The 21,621-nt window shown below is 41.6% G+C and overlaps 2 protein-coding genes across 3 annotated transcripts; one reads left to right on the top strand and one right to left on the bottom strand.

Moving 5' to 3' along the window:
• Positions 1-2,439: 2,439 nt before the first annotated feature.
• Positions 2,440-8,368, bottom strand: e2f1 (E2F transcription factor 1). Its single transcript, XM_058084372.2, has 7 exons — positions 7,974-8,368; positions 6,495-6,594; positions 6,029-6,248; positions 5,783-5,935; positions 4,423-4,537; positions 4,043-4,322; positions 2,440-3,017 (listed from the first exon to the last, which is right to left on the bottom strand). The coding sequence occupies exons 1-7, from the start codon at positions 8,226-8,228 to the stop codon at positions 2,776-2,778; spliced, it is 1,365 nt and encodes a 454-aa protein (XP_057940355.2). The 5' UTR covers positions 8,229-8,368; the 3' UTR covers positions 2,440-2,775.
• A 1,173-nt stretch (positions 8,369-9,541) lies between these two features.
• On the top strand, positions 9,542-21,508 carry znf341 (zinc finger protein 341). Of its 2 annotated transcripts, none has more exons than XM_058085637.2 (16): positions 9,542-9,671; positions 10,001-10,111; positions 10,414-10,604; positions 11,764-11,913; positions 11,986-12,279; positions 13,194-13,377; positions 13,714-13,807; positions 13,896-13,986; positions 14,255-14,417; positions 15,404-15,621; positions 15,686-15,894; positions 15,974-16,070; positions 16,135-16,267; positions 18,125-18,236; positions 18,331-18,401; positions 19,384-21,508. In XM_058085637.2, exons 1-16 carry the CDS (start codon positions 9,641-9,643, stop codon positions 19,839-19,841), a joined length of 2,607 nt encoding a protein of 868 aa, XP_057941620.2. In that variant the 5' UTR covers positions 9,542-9,640; the 3' UTR covers positions 19,842-21,508. The 2 variants fall into 2 exon arrangements, with proteins under 2 accessions (XP_057941620.2, XP_057941621.2); XM_058085638.2 differs by having other exon boundaries at positions 13,717-13,807.
• The last annotated feature ends 113 nt before the right edge of the window (positions 21,509-21,621 follow it).

Consider the following 21,621-nt stretch of genomic DNA (forward strand, 5'->3'; position numbering starts at 1 on the left):
GCAAATAAAAATATATATCAAATAATAAAGTGACAGAGTCAAAATGTACAAAGATGAAGCACAAAATTAAATACGCTAACATTAAAGGGATGGTTGGGATTTTTGTCATCAGCAGTGTACTACAGCAACAGTGACTTACTCATTCCCGATTGGACCCGTGAGTCCAGTTCTGGTCAAAGATCCGTGATAAGAAACATAGTTGCTCGGGTCATTTAAAAAAAAAAACATAAAGTTTGGCTTCTCAAAACAATATGCATTCAGAAGAGTAATAAAAACTGCACGGCGGTCGAGTGGTTAGCACGCAATTCCACTCTCTGCATGGAGTTTGCATGTTCTTCCCGGGAATGTGTGGGTTTTCTCCGGGTACTCCGTTTTCCTCACACATTCCAAAAAAAAAACATGCTAGGTTAATTAGCGACTCCAAATTGTCCATAGGTATGAATGTGAGTGTGAATGGTTGTTTGTCTATATGTGCCCTGTGATTGGCTGGCTAGCCACCAGTCCAGGGTGTACCCTGCCTCTCGCCCGAAGACAGCTGGGATAGGCTCCAGCACCCCTGCGACCCTTGTGAAGAAAAGCGGTAGAAAATGAATGAATGAAGAGTAATAAAGAGTAATAAACAAAACCTCCAGTCGCCTGGCCATTCTTGTGTATGTGACTTCTATGAGGGAGCGCTGCGGCCATCTTGTTTATGAACGTGTTCCACCACATAAAAAAAAAAAAAAAAAAAGAGTGAGGTAAGTCACTGTTGCTTAAGTACACTGCTGATGAGGACTTCATGTCAAAAAAATACAAACCACCCCTTGAAGCAACACTTTTTGTCAACAGGGAATCATTTTTTTTGAGCTGGCGTTACCGAATTAAAAACAGTATGACAAGCTCTTTTCCTGCCAGTAAAACTGGTACCATTTCTCTACAATTCCGTCAAAACGATAATAAATACAAACTTAAACACAGCAAACATATTTAGAACACAAACAAAAAAAAAGCCCACATAATTTCTACGTCGGTAGCTATAAGAAATAATAATAATTGGCAGAAAACATTAAATTTTTGCGTGAATTTTGTATGCAATTTAAACGCAGAGGTTTACAAACTGATGTTTGGGAGCCAAAAAGGGTCGCAAGTCAGGAGAAAAATGCTGTGAGCTAGTTTGTTGATCATCAAATAGGCACACAATTTGTAGCTTAGCCACAGTTATGTATTTGTTATGGCAATACATGATGTATTTTTGAGGGAAATCTGCATTAAAAAGGCATAAACAACAAGTGCAGGAACAGGAACATTCTGGAAAACCTTCCCTCATCCAATCCTTATCAAAACGACACATTAGCATTCAGCACTTCCAGGGTTCTTTGTGGAACTATCCTCCCAATCCGATAAGAACTCAGATTTTTTTTTTTTTTTTTTTTTTAAGGCAAATGATCGCTAAACCAGATGCTAAAAACTGGCACCCCTGAGATTGTGAAAACAACATACCGACACGCCCCCTGATTTGTATTATTATTTTTAACCTGCTAACATCCCATAACTCGAACTGAACATACCTGGAACCTTTTTTTAAAAACTCCTCCGGCGCTTCGCTGGCTTCTTCTTACCAAAGATCCAGTCTTTTTGGGGGATTTCAGTGATTTAGACGCGGTTTGGTGGGCAAAAACGCCTCTAAAAAGACGCTAGCTGCAGCCAAACTCACCGACATGCACAAGCTACTTCAGACACGTTAACACGTGATAGAAAAGATTATAAATAATTTAAATATAGCTACACCACAGCTAAAATGTTGCCAGAGAGAGAGAGAGAGAGAGAGAGAAGTGCTGCATTATTTTAGGCGGATTTTCAATTAGAACCCCCTGAAAATTACAAGACAGGTATCCCGCACCTTGCTTATGTATTAAACAGTGGACCCTCGGACGTTAGACAATCAACATAAAATTGACAAATTTACATTTAGCATGTTTATACTATTAGAAACTCATGCACACAAGAAGCGACCAACAATTTGGAGTCATTGCGTTGTTATGATAGGCTAAGCATTCAATGATGGCTAAGATTAGTAGCTAAACTTTGTCAAATCACTATCATTATATCATCATATAACTAATGGTTGAGAGATGTATTTTTTTTTTAGATATACATTTTAAGTGTTAACTTGCTGTGTGATGAGTTTAGTGTTCTTTGTGAGATTATGCCATGAGTCAGATTGTTATGTTGAATAATGACATCCTGGATATTCCCATTATTTTTCACAGCAAAGGTCCGAACCTGGGCTGTACGGAGGCCTCGTAGCTCAATTCCACTCTCTGCATGGAGTTTGCATGATCTCCCCGAGAATGTGTGGGTTTTCTCCGGGTACTCCGGTTTCCTCCCACATTCCAAAAACATGCTAACATGCTAATGCTAATGGGCGACTCCAAATTGTCCATAGGTATGAATGTGTGAATGGTTGTTTGTCTATATGTGCCCTGTGATTGGCTGGCCACCAGTCCAGGTTGGACCCCGCCTCTCACCTGAAGACAGCTGGGATAGGCTCCAGCATGTGTGAGGACAGTCACATAATAGTTGCAGTCCTTAGGGATGGGAAGGACAGGTCTGGTTTTGCACGTACAATGGACTATACTATAGTTTAAAGAGAAATTCTATGGCTTTGATGATGTCCAAACGTCCAAGGGTCCACAGTACAAGTATATAGCCTTCCGACTCACCCACAAAAAGGAAGCTCTTCCATTAACCAGTCAGCGTCCAATTCCAATTTAGATCTCCTTACTCGTCTCTGTCTTAGTTTCCCCCCCAAACTTGTGACAGGTCTCCGAAGTCGCAGTCGAAAAGTTCGCTGATGCCCGTGTCGTCCTCCAGGCCAAAGTGGTAGTCGTGGCTGTTAGGCGGAGACAAGTTAATGAAGCTGTCCAATGGGAGGTTTAGGCCCTCACCACTGAGGAAGTCCGTGGAGGAGAGAGGGGAGAAGTCGAAGTTGGCCATGTCCCCAAGGCCTGAGAACGGATCGCCCCCCATTAGGGTTTCTGCCACAAAGAAGAATAGCATAAATACAGACACACATACAAAAAAACTAATATTCATTCATTCATTTTCTACCAGTTTTCCTCACGAGGGTTGCGGGGGGTGCTGGAGCCTATCCCAGCTGTCTTCGGGCGAGAGGCGGGGTACACCCTGGACTGGTCGGCAGCCAATCACAGGGCACATATAGACAAACAACCATTCACACTCACATTCATACCTATGGACAATTTGGAGTCGCCAATTAACCTAGCATGTTTTTGGAATGTGGGAGGAAACCGGAGTACCCGGAGAAAACCCACGCATGCACGGGGGAGAACATGCAAACTCCACACAGAGACGGCCGAGGGTGGAATCGAACTCGGGTCTCCTAGCTGTGAGGCCTGCACGCTAACCACTTCTTCACCGTGCAGCTAGTTAGGACTTTTTATCTCATAATTCATGCATTTTTGTAGCATAACATGCAAACTCCACACAGAGAGTGGAATTGAACCCTGGTCTCCTAGCTGTGAGGTCTGCACGCTAACCACTCGACCACCGTGCCAAACTTTATATTTATATAAATATTATATATTTATATAATTGATTTATTTATATAATTTATATTATTATTTTTATAACTATTTTTTTCATAAATAAATAAATGTATAAATATTTAATAATTTATATATATATATAATTATATCATTTATATCTATTTAATTTATAAATGAAAAATATTTTTGTAGCTGGACTATTCTTGAACCTGTTTACGACCTTCTCAATACAGTTTTTAACATTAGAGCCCTCCAGACATTATATAACACCCCTATAGTCTCTTTTATGCTCGTATTACATAATATAGTATATAATTGATCACAGAAAAGCGGTAGCGGTAGCAATAGAGGAAAAATGACGTTTTAAAATAGAGTCATCCCTCGCTACATCACGGTTCAAACATTGCAACATTGCTGACATACACTGAGAAAGTATGTGTGTGTGTTAAAGTTGTGCGTCTTATTCGGGTGGCCTGTCGGCGATCTTGCTGTACCTGTGTCGGCAGCTAACGTCAGCGTCTGGGCGTCCGTCTGAGAGGCTGCGGTCATCGTGGACGACGTGGACACGGGCGAGGACAAAGCCAACTCCAAGGCCGCTGCGGTGTTTTCGTCTTTGCCAGGTGACGACGTGCGGCTGGGTTGTGTATGCTTCTGGTGGGTGTCGCTTTTTGCTGGACTACTTCCTGTCACGGGGCTGCAGACCCCGGAGCTGTCGTCTGGGCAGAGGAAGACGTCAATGGGACCGCACATGCTCTTTAGTGACACCTGGTAGCCCTGAACAAAGAACGTGGAATTTGGTTAATATAGTATATATTATATATATACTATATAATATAGTAGATATGTCTTTTAAATAATCTGTGATATTGTGTACCTCGCTGGGGTCCGACACTTGCATCTGGGTTTCCGGTGGAGCTCTGATTACCATGACTAGCTGGTCTGGGGAATCAAATGATTTCCTTAAGTCCTGGCAGCGCACGTAGCCTAGCGTGATGGACTCAACAATTAAGGACCACAATCGTTCCCGACACTGACTAATTGCTGAACAGTCATGGATCCATTGGAGTAACACTGATTACGCTTCCACCATGGCTAAAAGAACATGAAAAATCACAACATGCAAGATGTTGCTCCGCTCCAGTCCTGTAGGTGGTGGTAATACACAAAGAGCAAAAGCCAGCAAGGGTCACAACCCCACATAGCCTCGATGCAAGTGTGCTATAAGGGCAAAAAACTCAAATAGATTCATGTTGTTCAAGTTCCGACTTTCTATGGACACTCCCACATTCCAAAAACATGCTAGTTTTAATTTTATTGCCGACTCCAAATTGTCCATAGGTATGAATGTGAGTGTGAATGGTTGTTTGTCTATATGTGCCCTGTGATTGGCTGGCTGGCCACCAGTCCAGGGTGTACCCCGTCTCTCGGCGCCACACAGAGTAAGATCATCAAGTAATAGTATTGTTTGACTGATTTTAAATTTGGCTGCACGGTGGTTGAGTGGTTAGCACACAGGCCGCACAGCTAGGAGATCCACCCTCGGCCATCTCTGTGTGGAGTTTGCATGTTCTCCCCCGTGCATGCGTGGGTTTTCTCAGAGTACTCCGGTTTCCTCCCACATTCCAAAAACATGCTAGGTTAATTGGTTAATTGGTGCATGAATGTGAGTGTGAATGGTTGTTTGTCTATATGTGCCCTGTGATTGGCTGGCCACCAGTCCAGGGTGTACCCCGCCTCTCACCCCAAAGACAGCTGGGATAGGCTCCAGCACCCCCTGCGACCCTTGTGAAGATAAGCAGTACTGCAGTTACTGCTGCAACTGTCCAATTTCTTACTGCCCTCAGTCTCCTCTTGGATAACCAAGCGTGCCGAGCCGAAACCAAACCAAAAAAGATGACAAAAGCAATCACTCGTGCTAATTTACCCTGGACACTGTAGGCTGCATTATCTATTTGTCCGTAATATTCAGTTTTCTTGCAGCCCTCAGTCTCCTCTTGGATAATTTTTTTCTTAATCCATAAGGAGCCTGGAGAACAAAGCGAAACTCTGCATGGTGTTTATTTTTTGTCATATATAGCGGGGCTGACCAGGTACTACACGAGTGGTAAGGAGATGTTGGATCTGAGGGGAGACTGAGGGCAAAACCAAGCTGGAGATTGTAATGTTGCAGTGTCCACCCATCTTGCACACCCCCCACCCCCATACAAAAAACAAACAGCTGCTCCAAAGGATATCTCTTGTTCTGTGGTTCCTCAGAGAGCAGTCGTAACTGGAGGTTACATTTGGAGATGAGCTTGTCCAGCTGCGCTTCTGCCGCTGTGAGGTCACACACCTCCATCTGCAGCTTTTGAAGGCGTGCCACGGATTCCCCGTCAATTCGATTGCCACTGCAAAGAAGGACAAACCACGACCATGTGAATTTTAGCCATGTCTGCATCAGATGACACACGGCGACAGATACCACCCCCCCCCATGCTCACAGCCACTGGATGTGGTTCTTGGACTTTTTGGAAATCAGCTGGATGCCCTCGAGAACGTTGGTGATATCGTAGATTCGCCGCTTCTGCACATCCAGCACCTGCGAGGCCCAATTCAGGTCCACCACGCCATCGGCCGACTGGGATAAGAGGTCCAGGAAGCGCTTGGTGGTCAAGTTCAAGGAGGTGTCGTACCGAGACTTCTCTGTCGTAGTTCTAAAAACTGAAAAGAAGCGGATACAGGTCACTCTTAAAGACCCCCATCCCACCTATGCACGTGTTTCCATTGTCTGTCTATTCTCCTGACTTTCATGAAAATAAAAAAATAAGTCACACACTTATCACACATGAGTCTGGTCAGGCCTTCAAAGTAAAAGCACACCAGCAAAGAAAATTTCCGCTATTTTCTGGAAAATGTTGCTTATTTACGGATCCAAATGTCGACAAGTATAGCGGTCTGCATGTATACCTCTGGGAGGGGCAGGTGTGGATGGCGGCGCGTGCCCTGAAGATGGTCGACTCGTGCTAACATACTGATGGTCGCTATCCAGGTCTAACTTCCTCTTGACCTAAAGGAAAACAACAGTGTCCAGATTACTAGAGTGAGGAAAATATGTTAAAACAGCAGAAAATGGTTGGAAAATGCAGAAAGATATGTGCGCACAGATGCAGGGAAAACATGAGATGTGCATGTTAATTTGGGGGTGATAGAGTATATGAAAGACTCGACTCTGTTAACAGATCGAGCAAGCTCACATCAGGGGCTTTCATATGAAATAAAATAAAATATTCCTCTAAATTCACACACAAGTTACATTAAAACCATACAGTTAAAGAAATGGAACTGCTCACATATTAAAAGGAACCTAACTGAACCCAAAGCACTTTAACGACTGAGGCAAGGAAGCACTCCCAATAAGAATGAAACATCGAAAAATATGCCTCCAAAATTGCACACAACCATGGCCATACCGTAACAAAACAGAACTATAACCCCGCCCCTTTAACATTATAGAAACGCAACTCAACCCCAAGCACTTGGGTGATGGAGGCAAAGAAAAAAAACTCCCTCTGAGGAAGAAATCTAATATTAATATCACCCAAAAGATAAAACAATAGACTTAAAGAGCTACAACTCCTCACACATTAAAAAAATCCTAATAAACCCCAAGCACTTTAACGACTGAGACAAGGAAAAACTCCCAATAAGAATGAAACATCAAAAAATATGCCTCCAAAATTGCACACAACCATGGCCATACAGTAAAAATGCAGAACTATAACCCCGCCCCTCTAACATTATAGAAACGCAACTGAAACCCAAGCACTTGGGTGATGGAGGCAAGGAAAAAAACTCCCTCTGAAGAAAAAAAAATAATATTTGTATCGCCTAAAAGGTAAAACGATACACTTAAAGAGCTACAACTCCTCACACATTAAAAAAATCCTAATAAACCCCAAACACTTTAACGACTGAGGCAAGGAAGCACTCAATAAGAATGAAACATTGAAAAACATGCCTCCAAAATTGCACGCAACCATGGCCATATCGTAAAAATACAGAACTATAACCCCGCCCCTCTAACATTATAGAAACGCAACTGAAACCCAAGCACTTGGGTGATGGAGGCAAGGAAAAAAAAACTCCCTCTGAGGAAGAAAACTAATATTAATATCACCCAAAAGGTAAAATGATACACTTAAAGAGCTACAACTCCTCACACATTAAAAAAATCCTAATAAACCCCAAGCACTTTAACGACTGAGGTAAGGAAAAACCAACTTAGGAAGACTTAACTAAACTTATGTAGACTGTACAGTTAAAGAACTACAACTCTTCGCGCATTAAGAATGTATGGCGACTATCAAGAGTTTTCTGCCCCTTTGAGAGTGTTAGAGGAAGTGAAAAAAAAGCAAACAAACACGATTACTCCTCCCATGTCCTCACCGGTGGTCTTCCCAGAGTAGGTCTCCTCTTGTCCTGGAAGGCCACGTCAGCGGGGCCCTGCGGGGTCGCAAAGAGCAGGACTTCCCCTGTGCTGGAGGGGGCGGTGTCTGGGTGGTGTCCGGACCCATCACAGGGGCTGGTGATGATGACTATCTGGTGGTCCTGACCCAGGCCGATGCTTCCAGAGTTGAGCAAAGTCTCAAAGTCGGCCAAGAGATCCTCTGACGTGTGGCCCGTTATCAGAGTCTCTGACATGGCAATGGGGTTCACTGTGGGAGTCTGTTATGTCACAAGATGTATATTGATCCACTTAAAGGGTCTTCTTATCACTGAACTGGAGGCCACAGTGGAACCACCATGTGATGTCCTCATGGGCATACGTCTCTGTGATATGAGGGGGGTCCTCCAGCAAGACAGGATGGTATTCCAAACGGGACTACAATACTGCAATATCCACAACAACTCGACAGCTTAATATGTGTTTAAACACACATAAAATATAGCGTAGCAAACAGGGCCAGGGTGGTTAGCTTGCTAGCATGCTAACCTTTTGTTTTGACCTGTGCTTGTCAGTATGGAACCAGGCCCCATCAGCAAAAGCATGCTAACTTAGCTAGCTGAGCGGACGAACGACACAAAAGTACACAAACACGCCGATAAGCTCACCATTTTTCCCCCCCCAGCGAGCAGGATTCAAACCCCACGCAAGGCAGTGACTTTAACGAAATGACCCGTTAAACTTTCTGGCACTTTTTTCAGGAGTAGTATCAGTCGCGGTGGTGCGACGTTAATAAAACATAACATCCGCTGTCACTCAAAGGCATCTTTATGTTTAAGTTAAGAGTACGGGAAAGTGTTCAATAATAGAGTCCGATGTGAGAATATACAGTAAAATATGTTAGCTTATGCTAGCGGAGTTATTAGCCACCAACCCCCTCAGTTTGTTGGGGCAATACAGGAAGAAGCTGTACCAACATGTATGTAACAATAAAGCACCTAAAAATTTGCATCCGTCAAATTAGCAAACCATACATGGACTTGTAGCTCGTATATGTTTCCCAGAAAACGTCCCTGCATGTCTCAGTCATCCGCGGTTATTGTTGTTGTTATTGTCCCAGCTGATCTCCATCCAAACAAGGGCTGGTGGGGGGAACAGCTTTTCGCGCGAAATCTTTTTTGCCGCGAAACCGACACGTGATTCAGACAGCGCGTCGCTATTGGCGGAAGAAACAGAGCACAAGTCGCGCGCTCTCCGATTGGTGGAGGGAGTTGTCAGTTATTACATCGATTGCAGATTAGTCGATCGGAGAAGGCTTTTAACATGCACCCAACGGACAATGTTACACTTTTTATTGCTATTTTTTGACAAGAATAATTAATGTAAACGTTAGGGTTTTATATATATGTTACTTGAACTGAAGTGACGTCTGTATTTTAATATTTCGTTTTTACGAGTACAGAAAAATACATGTAGGAACTAATTCGGAGTATTTCATTTCATACATCCATTACTTTAATTAGCAATTAAATTTTTATATTCCGAACAAGTACATTTTAGACAGATTATGTTACTTTTCAATACAGGCACAGTTGGACAGCTGCAGCAGAAGGTAGCATCACCAGACTCTCCCAGTCGAATACCGATCGCCAAGCAGAAGAACTGTAAGATGGCGCAGGCTATATTTGAGGTGCTGGAAGGTAAGAATAATGTCTTAATAAGCGTGAAACTACCACCGAAACAGCTCTGACGTGCATTTTAAGATATTAAGGATGCGTCGGGACGAATTTATATCACCTTGCAGCGGACATTAGACTTGTGTTTATGTCATAACAAGCATATCAGCACGTAAAATTGAGTCCTATCATTGGTAAACAAACGGAGGTAGTTATTGTGTAGTTTGACATAATTGAATAACATACCTGTTTATGAAGTAGGTTGTCATTTACATGACTTATTTTTTTAATTGTGTACTAGCTAATCAAACATGCTATTGACAATACAGTATATATGTGTTGTCCTTTCCCAGGTATGGACAATCAGACAGTGTTGGCTGTCCAGTCCTTGCTGGATGGTCAAGGAGGCGTTCCTGACCCCAACAACCAAAATGTCTCCGGAACGACAACAATACAGTCTATGGGTATGTGAATGATTACTCTGCATTTGATTGATCAAGTACTGTGTGGTGCTTCCCCAGTTAATCAACTGCAGAGAGTACCAGATGCTATAGCATAGTATAGTGGATTTAATACAAATGCATTATCTTGCATTAATATCTTGTTTATTTTCCCTATATGTACGTAGTATATAATTTGCCAGGAAAACGGTAGCCACCCAGTCATGTGACTGTTTTTTTTATAGATACTTGACACAAACACAATGTATTTTGGTGAAAGCTCCCACAGTCTATATTAGTTCTACATGTTTGTTTTATCCCCACAGATGACGAGGATGTGTTCTTGTGTGGCAAATGTAAGAAACAGTTCAACTCCCTGTCAGCCTTCATGTCACACAAGAGGGAGCCGTGCCAGTCGAGCACCCCGTCCCTCTCTACTGTGTCCTTGGCATCCACTAACGCCTACACACCCGTCCCCTCCATTACCTCAGGGCCGCCGGGCAGTGCCAACAGGCAGGTGAGTAGAGCGATGCTGGGGAAGAAAAAAAAATTAATAATTTTACTTTATTTTCATACAATTTAGACTTTTTCATGTAACTACAACTAAGGGGACCTATTATGTTTTTTTTTAAAGCTCCTAACCACTTTTCAAGTAGCTCTCCAAAGGGTTTGGCCATGGGTGGAAATAAAGCTGGAATAGGTGCAGATTCTGGAAGATCTAGGAAGCTTTCTGTGCAGGTTTTTGTGTGTAGCTGCTCTCTAGGAGTCTACATTTCAATACATTCATTTTGTACCGCTTTTTCCTCATGAGGGTCGCGGGGGTGCTGGAGCCTATCCCAGCTGTCTTCAGGCGAGAGGCGGTCGCCAGCCAATCACAGGGCACATATAGACAACCATTCACACTCACATTCATACCTATGGACAATTTGGAGTTGCCAATTAACCTAGCATGTTTTTGGAATGTGGGAGGAAACCGGAGTTCCCGGAGAAAACCCATGCCTGCAAACTCCACACAGAGATGGCCGAGGGTTGGAATTGAACCCTGGTCTCCTAGCTGTGAGGTCTGCGTGCTAACCACTCGACCACCGCGCAGCCCTCATTTCAATACATTCATTCATTCATTCATTTTCTACCGCTTTTTCCTTACGAGGTTCGCGGGGGTGCTGGAGCCTATCCCAGCTGTCTTCAGGCGAGAGGCGGGGTACACCCTGGACTGGTCGCCAGCCAGCCAATCACAGGGCACATATAGACAAACAACCATTCACACTCACATTCATACCTATGAACAATTTGGAGTCGCCAATTAACCTAGCATGTTTTTGGAATGTGGGAGGAAACCGGAGTACCCGGAGAAAACCCACGCATGCACGGGGAGAACATGCAAACTCCACACAGAGATGGCCGAGGGTGGAATTGAACTCTGGTCTCCTAGCTGTGAGGTCTGCGCGCTAACCACTCGACCACCGTGCAGCCCTCATTTCAATACAAAGGGCCGAAAATGAGCTTAATAGATTCTAGTGAGTTCTATCACTCAAAGTGAGACTTTTTTGACAGAAAAATTATAAAAACACGACAGTAAGTTTGTTATGCACGTTATGCACACACACACACACACATGTAATGGTAATGCAATACCAAAAGGCAAAATGTGTGTCTGTTGTTCATTTCTAATGCAGGTGTCCACCTACATCACCGTCCCCCCGTCCCCTTTGACGCACACTCTGGTCCAAGGCAACGTGCTGGTCAGTGATGACATCCTCATGTCGGCCATCTCAGCCTTCACCTCCATTGACCAGCCTATGGCCGCCATGCAGACACCTATACAGGTGACACCTATACTGCAGTACTCATCACTTGATGTAACGTTTGATTCTAACTCCTCCATTATGTTTGTGCAGAGTAACCCTAGCATGCATACAACTGGCATATCGTATCTTCAGCATCATCACCACCACCATCAACAACAACAACAACAACAACAACAGCAGCAGCAGTCATCCTCACACCCCCTGCCTCCAGGCCAGACTCCGACACATCCTTCACCTCCAGGACAGCCCAGTCTCTCCTCCTCAAACATCCCAGTCAGCCACAGCAACTCTGTAGTTCAGGTCTACAGCACACTGCCACACATGGCTGCCGGTGGTAATGCGGAGATCCATACACTGGGTCTGCATCCATTTCATTCTGTGCAGGTGAGTCCATAATTATAGGTTATCACATGGTTTGTCTGGTATCAGGCCCAGTATCATGCCCCCAAGTGTCAGTATCAGCCCGAGACCTGGTATCAGGCCCAGTATCATGCCCCCAAGTGTCAGTATCAGCCCTCGGTCTCTGGCCGATACTGACACTTGGGGGCATGATACCGGGCCTGATACCAGACAAACCATGTGATGACCTTATTATCACATACTACAGTATTAATTGGCCCTGTACCCTAGAAACCAATTAATACTGTAATTAATGACCTTATTATCACATACTACAGTATTAATTGGCCCTGTACCCTAGAAACCAATTAATACTGTAATTAATGACCTTATTATCACATACTACAGTGTTAATTGGCCCTGTACCCTAGAAACCAATTAATACTGTAGTATGTGATAATAAGGTCATCACATGGTTTGTCTGGTATCAGGCCCGGTATCATGCCCCCAAGTGTCAGTATCAGCCAGCGACCGAGGGCTGATACTGACACTTGGGGGCATGATACTGGGCCTGATACCAGGTCTCGGGCTGATACTGACACAGTACAGTACATTATCACATACTACAGTATTAATTGGCCCTGTACCCTAGAAACCAATTAATACTGGCCAATTAATACTGTAGTATGTGATAATGTACTGTACTGTACTGTACTTTATCACATACTACAGTGTTACTTAATTAATACTGTAGTATGGGATAATGTACTGTACTGTACTTTATCACATACTACAGTGTTAACTGGTTTCTAGGGTACAGGGCCAATTAATACTGTAGTATGTGATAATAATGGTTCTCAATGTTGAAGTGTGTGCTTGTTCACATAGGATAACTAATGTAGTAGATTGACCTGCTATAACATTAGTACATATGCATCGTTAAATCAACTTTCTGACAGGTTCCCAGCCAGTGTGTGGAGAGCCAGTCATTCACCACCCCTCCCGTCTACAGCCCAGGCAGGCTGGGCATCAAAAACAAGACGTGCAGCGTCAACGCCAATACCGCCGAGTTAGGGGAATTTGAAAAACTTGTTGGCCCTAAACGGCTGCGGAATGGAAGAAAAAGCCCAGATGTAGCTGCAGGTGTGTTTTTCATTATTATCAGTGTGGAATTTGTAGTACAATTTAACCCTTCCTCCTGTGTTAATGTCGGTACCGACCCGTTTTTACATTAATTCATTCATTCATTCATTTTCTACCGCTTTTTCCTCACGAGGGTCACGGGGGGTGCTGGAGCATATCCCAGCTGTCTTCGGGCAAGAGGCGGGGTACACCCGGCAGCCAATCACAGGGCACATATAGACAAACAACCATTCACACTCACATTCATACCTATGGACAATTTGGAGTCGCCAATTAACCTAGCATGTTTTTTGGAATGTCCCATTATTTGGGTTTATTATTTATATTTGTCTTCAGCAGAGTCGCTGAAAGCCAAAGGTCCGAAACTGAAGTGCAATTTCTGCGACAAAATCTTCTCCAAGAACTTTGACCTTCAGCAGCACATTAGGAGGTGAGGTATAATTTCATAATAATACAAAAAAAGTCATATTACGACCATAAAGTCTTTACTTCCTGCTTTTTTTCTGTTTTTTTTGCAGTCACACAGGAGAGAAACCATTTCAGTGCATCGTGTGCGGTCGAGCCTTTGCCCAAAAGTCCAATGTGAAGAAACACATGCAGACACACAAGGTTCTCCAAAATAATACACATCTTATTCCATCCATTTTACTTTTACTTTTCTATACCGTAATCCCTCATTTATCATAATTAATTGGTTCAAGACCTGAACGTGATAGCTTAATTCCCGTGAACTAGGATTCAATATTAATAAACAGAATATTTCCATTTTTATATAGGTTAGAACAGGGGTTGGCAACCTTTAATATCCAATAACAACCAATAATATGACTCAACTACTGCTCTACACAATACCATCTGTTTCTTGTCATTATTAAAGGTGTGGCCTATGGGCGTGGCCAGCACGGTATCAAGGCTACCGATCACAGTAAAGGTCGTGCCGGTGTCAACCAATGAGGCGGAGGAAGGGAATCAGCAGTGTGAACAGGAGGAGGCGGGGCTACGACAGCAGGTGACTCAAGAAGACGACTCAGCACAGACAGGTAGGACTTGTTTAAAGCACGTCAGCTACAGTTAATTATAGTTCTAGTTACAAGTCACTCTTATGGCAAATGTTGATCAGAAATTGGAGGATAAAGGCAACGTCAAGGACGGTGAGGATCAAAAATAGACTTTTTTTAGCCATCTAAATGACTCCTGACGCTACGGGGGCCTACTGTACATCACCTAAAGCAGGGGTGGGCAAACTACGGCCCGGGGGCCACATGCGGTCCGCCAAGTGTTTGAATCCGGCCCGCCAGTTGCTTTCTAAGTATTTCAACTTTTAACATCCAAACTAGCGACAAGACTTGCAAGTTGGATGTCTTATTTAGTAAAAAAAAACAACTGTAAATTACATAGTTTGATGTGGTCTGATGGTTAAAGTGTCCTGAAAAATAAATAAATAATAAATAAAATATAATAAATGAATAATAAATAAAATAATAAATACATAATAAATAAAATATAATTAATAAATAAAATATAATGAATAAATAATAAATAAAATATAATAATAAATAAATACATAATAAATAAATTTAAAAAAGTTACAAAAAGTTAGACAAATAATTCAAGAAAAATTATAAAAGTGTGTGTGTTAAATATATGTTCTGGCCCCCCGGTTTTTAACATACAAACTAGTCTTATTTAGTAAAAAAAAAAAAAAAAAAACAAAACTGTAAAATTTAATTACATAGTTTGATGTGGTCTGATGGTTAAAGTGTCCTGAAAAAATAATAAATAAAATTGAATAACTAAATACAAATAAATAATAAATAAAATATAATAAATACATAATAAATATAAATAAAAAAAATAATGCTAGACAAATAATTCGGGAAAAATTCTAAAAGTGTGTGTGTTAAATATATGTTCTGCCCCCCCGGACAATTTTGTTAACTCAATGCGGCCCACGAGTCTAAATATTTGCCCACCTGACCTAAGTTCTCCATGGGCAACAAATAAATTAAATGTCTGACCACCGCAGCCTCAGGGCAAGTGGAGGAGATCACACCAGAGGCTGATGTGGAAGGCGTCGGCGATGAACCCGCACCCACTCAACCTCACAACCAGGAAGGCAACCCTCTAGCTCACACCAAACAGATGGTGGTGATTGACAGCTCTTACCAGTGCCAGTTCTGCTCCAGCAAGTTCAAGACCTACTTCCAGCTCAAGTCCCATCTCACCCAACACAAGGGGGAGCAGGTGAGCTGTCAATATTTTTGCACATGGAACTCAATGACTTATGGTTTCGATTTCCTCTATTCAGGTTTACAAATGCGTGCTCAAGTCCTGTTCCCAGACTTTCCAGAAGCTGGATCAGTACCTGGAGCACATTAGGACTCACCAGGAACAACTGACCTACCGCTGCCACCTCTGCAGCAAGGTATTCCCGTCACTGTTTGAACTGGGAGTGCACCAGTACTCCCACTGCTTCTGCCCGCAGCAGAGCACACGGAAGGAAACCACAGTGTACAGGTCAGTGGGTCTGTGTTCCTCCCACCGGTGGTTCAAGCCTCGGCAGAATCCAAGAGTCTTTTTGTGTATTTGTCCTCAGGTGTGTGAAATGTCAAAGCAGATATTCCACTCAAGAAGCTTTAGAGCAACATCTACTGACCGCCTCACACAACTTCCCATGCCCTCACTGTAATAAGGTAAATAAACGTTTATAAATAATTCTTAATTCGTGTTTTAACTTTGAACTATTTGCCTTTGCAGGTGTTCCCGTGCGAGAGATACTTCCGGCGACATCTCTCCACTCACGGTATTGGCGGAAGGTTCAAGTGTCACGTGTGCAAGAAGGCCTTCAAGACGGAACACTACCTCAAACTTCACACGCGCATTCACTCAGGTGTGGAGAACACTAAAAGGAAGGTGGTCAAATCCGCTCACTGACCCTTGACCTACATAGAAGAAATGGTCACACTAAAAAGATAGTTTGATGATAATAGATTTGCACCAGCAAATACAAAAAGACAATGTAGACATTGAAAGGGTGAACAAAAATAAATTTCTGGGGATCACAATAGATGAAAATATGAGCTGAAAACCTCATATTACAAATATACAACATAAGGTGGCCAGAAATATTTCAATATTGAACAAAGCAAAATTAGTTCTCAATCAGAAATCATTCCACACTCTTTATTGCTCTCTGGTTCTACCATATCTTACTTATTGTGTGGAAATATGGCTAATAACTATAAAAGCAATCTTCACTCGCTAAATGTACTGCAAAAAAGGTCAGTAAGGATAATTCATAATGCCGCCTACAGAGAACATACTAACTCCTTATTTCTAAAATCACAAATACTTCAACTTGCTGATATAGTTCATCTTCAAACAGCTAAAATAATGCATACGGCTAAAAATAACCAATTACCTAAAAATGTCATCCAATACTTCTCTACAAGAGAGGAGAAATATGATCTCAGGGAAGAACTACATTTGAAACACTTCTATGCTAGGACTACGTTAAAAAGCCATAGCATTTCAGTATGTGGAATCAAACTATGGAATGGATTGAGTAAGGAAGTCAAACAATGCACAACGATGAGCCAATTCAAGAAACAATACAAGCAGTTGATGTTTGCTAAATACAAGGATGAAGAGTCTTGAACCAGTCATGATGTGCTATATATATCACTATATTGACACTTACTATGGTACACATTATGTCATTGGATGCTCATATGAGACAAAAAAATTAAATAAAACTAAAATAAAGTAAAGTAAAAAAAAAACAACTTAAAATTATATTAGGAAAGCAGGAAGTGAACAAATGAAACAGTTACTGATTGTAAAAGTACCAGATGGAGGGGTAGGATTTAATAAGCTTTGCTTCTTCCTACTCCTTTTGGACATGTGGAACTGTGAACTGATTATGTGATGCATTCAATTGTAATCTGATGCATGTTCAAATGAAATTAAACCATTACCATTACCTTGAAGCAAAGCCAATCACGAGAAAGGGTATTTAAGGTGGCCAATTGTGAGTTGCATCTTCTCTGAAGAGTAGCAACATGGTTCAAAACAACTGTCAAATGACCTGAGAGCAAAGATTGTTCAACATCATGGTTTAGGGGCAGAGGTTCCCAAACTTTACCAACTCAGGGCCCACTTGAAAATCTAAAAAATGTCCATGGCCCACTTTTGTCCTATAAACAGTACATAGATGAAACGCTGCATTCTCAGACCACTTAACTTATTATAATTAATATTATTATAAATATTCAGAATGGAAATGAAAGCAGGAAGCCCAAACTTTCATTCATTCTCTCATTCATTCATTCATTCATTTTCTACCGCTTTTTCACGGGTCACGGGGTGCTGGAGCCTATCCCAGCTGTCTTCGGGTGAGAGGCGGGCCAGCCAATCACAGGGCACATATAGACAAACAACCATTCACACTCACATTCATACCTATGGACAATTTGGAGTCGCCAATTAACCTAGCATGTTTTTGGAATGTGGGAGGAAACCGGAGTACCCGGAGAAAACCCACGCATGCACGGGGAGAACATGCAAACTCCACATAGAGATAGCAGAGGGTGGAATTGAGCCCTGGTCTCCTAGCTGTGAAGTCTGCGCGCTAACCACTCGCCCGCCTTGCCGTCTTGTGGTGTACACAGGGCCATTTTTTTGATGGCGTGGCTTAAGGTATGCTAAAGTATCGCCCAACTCTTAATACATATATTCCATTTTCCAGGGGAGAAACCGTACAAATGCTCCGTATGCGACGCCACTTTCAACAGGAAAGACAAAGTCAAGCGTCACATGCTCATCCATGAGCCCTTTAAAAAGTACAAGTGTCCTTTCAGGTAAGTGTAAGGATTATATCCTATATGGAGGATCATGTATGTAATCATTTTAATAAGCCACACTTTGTATTTATGTTGCTTTTCTTTCCTTCAGGACACATGTCGGCTGCACCAAAGAATTCAACAGACCAGACAAACTCAAGGCACATATTCTGTCACATTCAGGTCAGTAAACGCACCACATGTTAACCTTTCAAACCCCATGTAAAAATGAAAATTTAAATTTTTACTAGGCTCCAGTTAGAAAAAAAAGCTTATTTTCATTAAATATATTCATTCATTTTCTACCGCTTATCCTCACGAGGGTCGTGGGGGGTGCTGGAGCCTATTCCAGCTGTCTTCAGGCGAGAGGCGGGTCGCCAGCCAATCACAGGGCACATATAGACAAACAACCATTCACACTCACATTCATAACTATGGACAATTTGGAGTCGCTAATTAACCTAGCATGTTTTTGGAATGTGGGAGGGAATCGGAGTACCCGGAGAAAACCCACGCATGCACGGGGAGAACATGCAAACTCCACACAGAGATGGCCGAGGGTGGACTTGAACTCAGGTCTCCTAGCTGTGAGGTCTGCCCGCTAACCACTCAACCGCCGTGCAGCGCACCTTAAACTGTGTTTATATTTTAATTAATTGAGAACATTTTTATGCTGAAATGAACATGCAAACTCCACACAGAGATGGCCGAGGGTGGATTTGAACTCGGGCGCTAACCACTCAACCGCCGTGCAGCCCTCATTAAATATATTCATTCATTCATTCATTTTCTACCGCTTATCCTCACGAGGGTCGCGGGGGGTGCTGGAGCCTATCCCAGCTGTCTTCGGGCGAGAGGCGGGGTTCACCCTGGACTGGTGGCCAGCCAATCACAGGGCACATATAGACAAACAACCATTCACACTCACATTCATACCTATGGACAATTTGGAGTCGCTAATTAACCTAGCATGTTTTTGAAATGTGGGAGGAAACCGGAGTACATGCAAACTCCACACAGAGATGGCCGAGGGTGGGGATTGAACTCGGGTCTCCTAGCTGTGAGGTCTGCGTGCTAACCACTCACCCGCCGTGCAGCCCTCATTAAATATATATTTGAGAAAATAGTGACAGATTTCCTAACTGTGTGTGTCACCTCCATGCAGGCATCAAACCCTTCAAGTGTCTCTTCTGTCAGAAGGCGTTCAGTCGCAGGGCCCACATGTTGGAGCACCAGCAGTCACACACGGATAATTACCGCTTCCGATGCTCCGCCTGCAACAGAGGCTTCTCCAGACAGAGTTACTACAGAGACCATAAATGTTCAGGAGCGGCCAATGACAAGAGACATGATGATGATGAGGAGGAGGACGATTTAGAACAGGAAGTAGAGGAAGCCGGGAGAACAAGAAGTGGAGGTCGGTTTACGAGACGGTCCAGGAGGTCGAGGACCAAGGCCAGGGAAGATGACAACCAGGAGGTGAGAACAGAGGAGGAAGGAGAGCAGGAGTCGACAGATGAAGGCGGTCAGGCAACGTCGTCCGTGATGCAAAGACAGCAGGAAGTGGACAGATCGGAGCTTGAAGGCGACATATCACAGCAGATCCACAGCAGCAACTCTTAAGAACATTTCCCTGGGTCTTTGTTCAATTATTTTATGTTTTACATTAAAACATTATGAAAACACACTAGCATGCATGCATGGTCTGAAAGATGCTTTATTTATAGGTATTGCTGTACCTGCTGATATGTCTCCTCTAGCCCTGTCCATCCCCGGGTTCTCCAAATAGGCTCCACAACCAGTCTCAAGGTTCTTCCATCGGTTCTCACAACCACACCTTCGCCTCTTGTGGTCTCTGTAACCATGTTCTGTTGTGTGGTTTAACATAAATTTGCAATGCAACTGGAACAGACTTACCTGTTCTGGAAAGAATTCCATACTTCACTCATACGACATGATTATGCTGCTGAACAGGACAGGTTAATAATAATAATAATAATAATCATAATCATGAAAAAACAGTAAAAATAAGAAGGCAGCAAATTAATAAATTTTTACCAAAAATGAAGAAACTAGATGCAGTACCAAGGACAATGCATCTGTGATAAAATATTAAAAAATCTAAAAAATAAAATCAATCATTATTGCATTACCCAATTATACAGTAAATATTTTTTGGTCATTATTTGGATGAATTCAAAAAAAATAAAATAAAAAAATAATCATTAAAAAACACAGTAAAAATAAGAAGAAAGCAGCAAATTAATACATTTTTACCAAAAATGAAGAAACTAGATGCAGTACAGACCAAGGTCAATGCATCTGCGATAAAATATAAAAATATATAAAAAATAAAATAGATCATTATTGCATTACCCAATTATACACTAAATAGTTTTTGTCATTATTTGGATTAATTCAATAAAAAAAAATCATAAAAAACACAGTAAAAATAAGAAGAAAGCAGCAAATTAATACATTTTTACCAAAAATGAAGAAACTACATGCAGTACAGACCAAGGTCAATGCATCTGTGATTAAATATAAAAAATTAAAAAATAAAATAGATCATTATTGCATTACCCAGTTATACACTAAATAGTTTTTTGTCATTATTTGGATTAATTCAATTAAAAAAATCATAAAAAACACAGTAAAAATAAGAAGAAAGCAGCAAATTAATACATTTTTACCAAAAATGAAGAAACTAAATGCAGTACAGACCAAGGTCAATGTATCTGTGATAAAATATAAAAATGTTAAAAAATAAAATAGATCATTATTGCATTACCCAATTATACACTAAATAGTTTTTTGTCATTATTTGGATTCATTCAATAAAAAATAAATAATCATAAAAAAAACACAGTAAAAATAAGAAGAAAGCAGCAAATTAATACATTTTTACCAAAAATGAAGAAACTAGATGCAGTACAGACCAAGGTTAATCCACCTGTGATAAAATATAAAATATATAAAAAATAAAATGGATCATTATTGCATTACCCAATTATACACTAAATATTTTTTTTGTCATTTTGATTAATTCAATTTTTTTTAAAAATCACAATTTAATTTAATTTTTAAAAATGTCTACCCCTTTTTGGCCTGCCATAAATCATACTGCACAAGTCACACCACACAACAATGTTTGATTTAATTTATTAAGGTGACCATTTCAGAAATTGTTTTTTTTTCTTTCACATATTTCAGGTACCTCAGAAATTAGAAAGGAAAATATAGTGATACCATAAACCTCTTATTAAAACCCTTTACAAAAGGAAAAAAAACATGTATTTAATGCTATTTATTTACAACTTGGTTTTTGTGTGCAGGAGAGAGTGACACGTTTTTTTCATGCAGGTCTTGAGATTTTGAATTTGGCAACTTCTATAGGATTAGA

The sequence above is a fragment of the Doryrhamphus excisus genome, linkage group LG17, assembly GCF_037039965.1.
Source record: "Doryrhamphus excisus strain RoL-2023G ecotype Guam linkage group LG17, RoL_Dexc_Guam_v1.1, whole genome shotgun sequence".
Taxonomy (NCBI): domain Eukaryota; kingdom Metazoa; phylum Chordata; class Actinopteri; order Syngnathiformes; family Syngnathidae; genus Doryrhamphus; species Doryrhamphus excisus.